Genomic DNA, 7,738 nt, shown 5'->3' with positions numbered 1-7,738 from the left:
TTTCATTCATGTTTAGTAGAATAACTACATGCTCAGAAAAGTTTCCTGACTCCTAACTACCGCTTTTAGAGACATGATCTAACATGCAGCTTCTTCAAACATCACATAAACCTTTATCAACAACAGAGAATTCAGGGGAAACCCATGGATGTGCGGAAACCAGGCCGACGTGGGAACTCCTGAGACTCGTCCTGTTCAGCCTATGGATGTATTAAGAGGTTCAGCCTACGGTCCTGTTCTGGAAAGAGGTTTGACCTCTTATGACCCGGAAGCTGACGCCAGCCAGACCCGAGCTGTTCCATCGGCGGAGTAAAGATGGCTGACCAAGGCGCCGCAGATCCTGGTAATAACAACAATAATACACCTGAAGCATCGGAGGGAACTATTATTAAGGTCACAGTAAAAACCCCTAAAGACAAAGAAGAAATCGCCATCGCAGAAGATGCTTCTGTCACTCAGGTTGGTCGATGATCTCGCAGGAGGGGAGCTGGCTTGTGCTCTAACGTCATGCCCCTGCCCACAACTTCAGCCACGAAGCTAACGTTAGTAGTTAGCCGTGTTAGCATTTATCGTCACTCTTACCGGCTAACTTATAGTGTATGGAATCAAAGAGGTTGTGTGTAGGGAAAGTAGTACTGCTTGGGTCAACAATTGTTCGGCGTTATCAACGTTGTTGACATCCAGTAAAGAGATACAACCACGTTAATTTTTGAAATGGCTAACCGGCTAGCCAGCTAACGGTAACAGATAGCTAGGTAACGTTAGCCTACTCAGCTTGCGAGCTAAGCCAACGTTAGCTAGCAGAAGCCAAACAAGTGTCAGCTGACGGGTTTGCGCTCAAGCAATAATGGCCTGATATAGCTAAACCACGAAAGTGGTTGTGGATGAAGGATATGATGAATCGCTTTCATTTCCCATTCCAGCTCAACAGTTTTGACGATGCTAAAGCTTGCTAATAATCTAGAACATTCTCACTGCTGCCACTGAGTCATTCAGCTTTCCAGGGAATAAGAGATACTCTCAGAGCTGCTGGCGGCTTGGCGACGTGTTGCAGTGAAACCATAATTCAATCATGTAGCCACACACTAGTCAAGCTATTATCAGTACAGTGTGGTCTAAGTAGCCATTTCTCTTTGGTTGTGTGTGTTGCATGTTTATAGTATATTCACGTGTGTTTCATGGTAAAACACTGGACTTAGATCTTTCACTTGCAAGTGTGTGTTGTCGTCCTTATCTACACGTAGCTTTATACTTGAAATACATAATGAGAACATTTTGCATTCTTTGAGACATACATTTTCACATAACGTTACAGTGGTGTGAAATAGTCAAAACTAAGAACTGATGTGAATAACAGCATTCTTTGTTCTCTATTTTTTTCATGGATCCTCGTCTTCTACCACAAAGTGGTTGCTAGTCTTCCAGGGGTGCTCACACAACAATAATAAAAGCAAACTGCTATTTAAATTATTTATTTTTTTAAATCAGCAGCGTCAACTAAAACAAATAAGAACATCTATGTGAGATTCATCCGCTTTTGATTTAGTAACTTTTTGAAAGAAATTATACTTTTGATCTTATGTTGGTTGGTGACTCTGTCTCATTTGTTTCAGCTATCAACATTTATATCCTATAAATTAAAATGTGCCTGTGTGCTGTATCGGCACAACATGTAGCTGATTGAAGTGCAGTGTTAATATAATCCTCTTATTTTCAATGAAAATAAAAGATGTAACAAGAGCACAGCTCATTTTCTGTGTGAATTACGCTTTTCATAATAGTAAAAGAGTAACCATTATTTGCTGGATTTGGAGTGTTTAGACCACTACTAATAGAATAAGTACAGAGGACTTTATTAAAAATTGTAAGGCCTAAATGTTGCCACAGAACAGTAACTGATTCAAGCAGCATTACTGAGGTGTTACCATCTTATTATTCTTGATATTATCCTTTTCATTTCCTGTTTCCTTCTCACCTCCTTCTCCTCCTTGTTCCATTTTCGATCTAATCTCTCTTCATTGCTGTCTTTTAGTTTAAAGAAGAAATCTCGAGGCGGTTCAAAGCCAAACAGGACCAGTTGGTTCTGATTTTTGCAGGGAAGATCTTGAAGGATGGCGACAGCCTCAGCCAACATGGCATCAAGGATGGCCTGACGGTTCACCTGGTCATAAAGACAGCACACAAGTAAGGCTACATTATTATAAAAGCATGTTGGTTCAACAGATCATTTTGTAGCAGGCCTGTAATAAAGATGAATTTGCCTTGCAATACAATCTTGGTGTGGAATTCAGTGAACAGCAATTGTTGTTGCATTTATTTTTAACTGACTTTATGTGTATGTGGCTATGTGTGTATCTATATGTTGCTATGTCTACTGACTGTGGAAACAAATGCCCCTCTGTGACAATGGATCTCAATCTAGCTAAGTGTCCAGGCACACTTTCAGCTTACATAAACACTGAATTTCTCACACATCTACAAATGATCTCTGTAGGGCTGGAGATGGCGGTAGCACATCGGCCTCTAGCTCAACCTCCACTCAAGCAGGCAATACCTCCACCTCTAGTCCAAGTACCAACCCCTCGTCCACAGCAGGCTCTACTGGCACTGCTGCACCACCCACACAGACGCCCAACATACTGAGTGAGTCCACCTGTGTGTAACTATTTACATTCAGACACCCATTATTAGTTTAGCCCCACAAAGATAATGTGTGTAACCATCGTTCACCCATCTGGTCTCCCTCAGCTGGCTTCGGTGACCTGGCCGGCCTAGCTGGAATGGGCATGGGCTCAGCTAACTTCATGGAGCTGCAACAGCAGATGCAGAGACAGCTCATGTCCAACCCAGAGATGCTTTCTCAGATCATGGAGAACCCGTTGGTGCAGAACATGATGTCCAACCCAGACCTGATGAGACAGATGATCATGGCCAACCCTCAGATGCAACAGCTGATGGAACGCAACCCTGAGATCTCCCACATGCTTAACAACCCTGAGCTCATGAGACAGGTAATTGAAATGGAGAGCAGAATCACACTTAGATAGTTAGCACAAGTATGACTGCAGTACAGTTTTTTGACTTCTTCTATTTAGAATGACATTTTATTGACTTGCCTCCTCTCTCCATTTATCTCACCTCCCAGACCATGGAGCTTGCTAGGAACCCGGCCATGATGCAGGAAATGATGCGGAACCAGGACCGGGCTCTGAGCAACTTGGAGAGCATCCCAGGAGGTTACAATGCCTTGCGGAGGATGTACACAGACATCCAGGAACCCATGTTCAGCGCTGCCAGGGAACAGGTATCTGGGAGGGATGTTTACTGATTGAATACTTTTTGTTTGCGCTTTGTTAATCCTTCTTAGCGTTTGTTTTCACACATTTGTCTAGTTTTTCTTGCCAGTGTAACTATGTTTCAATGTTTTTCGATGTATTTTCAAATGTGTCCAATCTCTTTCCCTGTAGTTTGGTAGCAACCCATTCTCAGCTCTAGGTGGGAATTCTGAGTCTGGTGCCCAGCCATCACGGACAGAGAACCGGGAGCCCCTGCCTAATCCATGGGGGCCACCAAATTCTTCTAACCCCTCTGAGAGTGGAGGGGCCACCACAGGAAGCACGAGCACCACTGGGGGCACCAACCCCAGTGTGTCCAACCCTCTGGGCATCAATCCTGCCAGTCTGGGCAATGGTAAGACAGAGCAGGCTATGATTCTCAATACACCTGCATGCTAAGTAATTTATTTACTTAGCAGGTATACACATGTACATACATAAACTCCATTCTTTTCTGTGTGTTGCAGGGATGTTCAACAGCCCGGGCATGCAGAGTTTACTGCAGCAGATCTCGGAAAACCCTCAGTTGATGCAGAACATGCTGTCCGCTCCCTACATGCGCAGTATGATGCAGTCACTGTCTCAAAACCCTGAGTTGGCCTCCCAGGTATAAAACAGAAAGATGTGTGCACACAAACAAATGTACTGTACATACACACCAACCACACAGATATAGTCATATTACAGTACAAATCCTGGTTGTTTAGATTCACTTTTTGTTGTTCAGATTGTGTACCACATATGGAATCGATTGATTAAGTCTGCCGTTTGTAATGACTTGTAAATAGCAGGATCTAGGTAGGCCTGTTGTGCATTAGGCCAATAAGCCCAGCTATTTAGTGCATACTCAACAGAGGGCGTTATGTTAAGCTCAATTGCATTTGCAGCAAGTTGTAAGAAAGAACAAACAACACAGCTCTGACTTAAGTTGGTTCTAACAAACGAGGCTGAATGTACGGCAAACCAGAAAAACCTTACAGTGGAGTGTTGCGGCCTTCACAAACAGTGACATGAAAGATGGGGGAGACTCAAGAACTTTTATTTCTGTTATTCAACATTTTGTTTGAAACCTTTGCCAAGGTGCTAAAGCATACTCTAGTATGCAGCATTGCCAGATGTGGAATGACTAGGGTTGGGTATCGTTTGGGTTTTTCTGATACCGGTACTAAAACGATACTTTTAAAACGGTGCCGGTGCCTGAACCGAAATATATATAATATATTCATAATGTATATAATATAAAATATAAAAAAATGGAGCACAAAACGACAGTTGGCGACATTAAAGAACGGCTTGTTTATTGCTAAGGCCATATGGTCTAAATTAAATGATTGATTAATAATGTAATAACAATAACAATGACTCATTTCACCAGTAAATTGCTGGTAAACGACAAAAACAAGCACCAGATGGGAAAAGGGTATTTTACAATAACTTTGAATGCACCACAAGGCTGGCGAGTTTCAAGTTAACGCACCGTCTGTGTTGTTTTTCCGACGGCAGTTGCAGACTGTTATGTCCCGGTGTTGGAATCCTCTACAGGGAAATACAGTCACACTTTACACCGCTTAACGTAAGCTGTCAGCATTTTAACTATTGTGTTTAATCCAGCTACTAGCTAACGGTAACGTAGCGTCCCGTGCAACAATGCTTCTGAAAAAAAAAGTCAGGCATCGACATTTTCGTTCTTATTCGGTCTCGTTACTACCGTTTACATCGGGACTGGTGCCCTATTGGCACTGTGTTTTGGTACCCAACCCTAGGAATGACACATAACTTTCACTGTCTTTCTTTTTCTCTCTACCAGGTTTTGATGAATAACCCCTTGTTTGCTGGAAACCCACAGCTGCAGGAACAGTTCAGATCTCAGTTGCCCATCTTTCTGCAGCAGGTACCACACACATTTCAGTCCGATAATTCAGTCCTGGATTGTTAATCTCTTTACTGTGTCTATTTCTCGATACGTTTACAAAATCTAAGCAAGAAAAGGCCAAACAAATAAGATAAATATTTTAGCACGACAGTCTATGGGGTTTGCCATTCTGAGTACCGTTTCGGTGGTGAGCGACACAGACCCAGGCGACACCCCATAGCGTTATGGCGGTGAAATGCACCGTGATGCAAAGCAACCCCGACGCAGAACTCCGCAAGGGTCACGACGGCGCAGGACCGACGGCGTAGCTACGGCGTGGAGTTGACGCAGAAGCATAAAACAGACTTTAGGTGTTGTCTTTTCACAAAGTTAGGGTACAGTAAATGGACTGCTAATCGGTTGGTTGGTTAATTCATTGCTTCACTCTCTGTTTGGTTGCAGATGCAGAACCCAGAAGCCCTCTCAGTGATGACCAATCCACGGGCCATGCAAGCTCTAATGCAGATCCAACAGGGTCTACAGACACTGCAGACAGAAGCACCAGGCCTAATGCCCAGGTATGCTCTCACAGACAGATATACACGTATTGCTTTTTTGTATTTTTTTTTCTTCTAACTCTTCTGTTTTTCCTTTTTCCCTAGTTTAATGACTGGGGGAGTTCCTGGTGGAATTCCCGGTGGAATGCCTGGTGGAATGCCTGGTGGAATGCCTGGTGGAATGCCTGGTGGAATGCCTGGTGGAATCGCTGGTGGAATCGCTGGTGGAATCGCTGGTGGAATTCCTGGCATACCCACAGGTGGGGGCATGTCCACAGAGAACCCGGCCTCCTCACCCAGCAGTGCAGGAACAAACGCCGCCCAGCAGCAGCTGATGCAACAGATGCTCCAGATGTTTGCTGGAGGAGGTGGAGGAGGAAGTGCAACGGTACACACATAAGCGCATGCACTGATGTTACATCTTTCACACCTGTATGTTTTTTTTTGTTTTGTTTTTTAAGTTCCATTAATTTCCCTTCCCCTGTAGACCCAGACCCCAGAGGTGAGGTTCCAGTCCCAGCTGGATCAGCTGAGCGCCATGGGCTTCATCAACCGCGAGGCCAACCTGCAGGCCCTCATCGCTACTGGAGGAGACATCAATGCCGCCATCGAGAGACTGCTGGGCTCACAGCCCTCGTAAAGACATACAGTACATACTGACACACAGACACGTGCATACATACCTAACTCATAAATACACCCAGCATCTACAGAGAATCAAGAGAAATTTAAGTGTATTGTCCCAAACTTTGCAGAAGAAACTTGGGCAGGATCTGTAAGACCCTCATTCTACATCTGTTCTCAGATCATTCCCTAGTCCCCATACCTTTTTGGCGTCATCCAACCAGATCTCTGTCCCAGAGTGCTGCTGTAGAGCCGGACTGAACCACTCTCACCTTGAGGGGCGTTCTGGTGCAGAGAAAAGAAGCGAAAACCTCTCCTGAAAAGGGACTCCCAACCATTTCTTCATTTGTTGTTTTCTTCACATAAAACTGGAGTCAAGTGTTGCAGACAAACATTTACATAATACAGAATAAATCCATGTGATGTGATTGGCTGTTGGCTCTGTTTCACACATGGCCATTGTAAGGCAGTTTGTTAGCATTTAACTAGCAAATCAATACATGAACATTTACTGGTATACAGACAGTCCTCCTGAACAAGAACAGGAAGATATCTTGTCCATACAGGCGTTCAACCCCATTCCTCCCTTTTCAACCATACTCGAGATTCTACATAAATAGCTGTTTTTGCCCAACGACTTTAACTATTTATTGCAAGTGCTTAAGAAAATGACGCCCTCCACACTTCCCTAAACTTGTAATTTGTCATTCCAGATGAAAGTGCCCACTCATGGGTGCTCAGTGTCTTTTTTTCTTCTGAGGCACCACTGCTGTGCCTTCTGTCCTTCCCTGCCCTATAAGAGCATTGTCGGCAAAGACACCCCCCATTCAGTGGGTTCATTAGAAACCTCCAATAAATTCCACACAGCATCATCCAGGACGGTAACCATAATCAAATATCACATTGTAGCAGCTCCAAAGCAGAGGAAGCTGTTAGAATGAATATGAATGAAACAAACAAGCTTTTCTTTCATTTTAATCTGATTCTTCTTTTTTATTATTATTTTTTTTTTTTTTTTGAGGTGCAGTTAGTACCTAGAGATAATTAAATAAACATGGAAATCAAGTGAGAAAAAAAATAAATGAATAAATAATGTAAAAGCTTTACAAACAGTTATGGTATGGTGGCACCATACATTTCTAAAATCAAGTTCTAGGTTGTTATTTTTTCTTTTTCTTTTGAAAATCTCAGCATTGTAGTTGTGGTAACCTTGGCAACTGCTTCTATAGCTTTGCTTTGTCTGTTGACCTCAGCTGAAAAAGAAAATCCATCTCACAATTGAACATGTTGAAACTAACTTTTAACAGTACTGTACTAAAAAAGAATAAAACATGGTCAAAAACAGTCTATGCCCTGTGTCAGGTGATTAT

General features: G+C 43.1%; 1 protein-coding gene across 1 annotated transcript; it reads left to right on the top strand.

The window, feature by feature from the left end:
* Window positions 1-230: 230 nt before the first annotated feature.
* LOC116066862 (ubiquilin-4-like) lies at window positions 231-7,715 on the top strand. The gene is made up of 11 exons (XM_031323026.2): window positions 231-459; window positions 2,033-2,184; window positions 2,495-2,643; window positions 2,749-3,011; window positions 3,146-3,304; window positions 3,468-3,690; window positions 3,803-3,942; window positions 5,143-5,226; window positions 5,650-5,765; window positions 5,850-6,132; window positions 6,232-7,715. The coding sequence occupies exons 1-11, from the start codon at window positions 316-318 to the stop codon at window positions 6,382-6,384; spliced, it is 1,866 nt and encodes a 621-aa protein (XP_031178886.1). The 5' UTR covers window positions 231-315; the 3' UTR covers window positions 6,385-7,715.
* The last annotated feature ends 23 nt before the right edge of the window (window positions 7,716-7,738 follow it).

The sequence above is a fragment of the Sander lucioperca genome, chromosome 16 (genome assembly GCF_008315115.2).
Source record: "Sander lucioperca isolate FBNREF2018 chromosome 16, SLUC_FBN_1.2, whole genome shotgun sequence".
In the NCBI taxonomy this organism is placed as follows: domain Eukaryota; kingdom Metazoa; phylum Chordata; class Actinopteri; order Perciformes; family Percidae; genus Sander; species Sander lucioperca.
The sequence above is the reverse complement of the archived record's forward strand: the minus strand, read 5'-3'. Positions and strand labels throughout refer to the sequence as shown.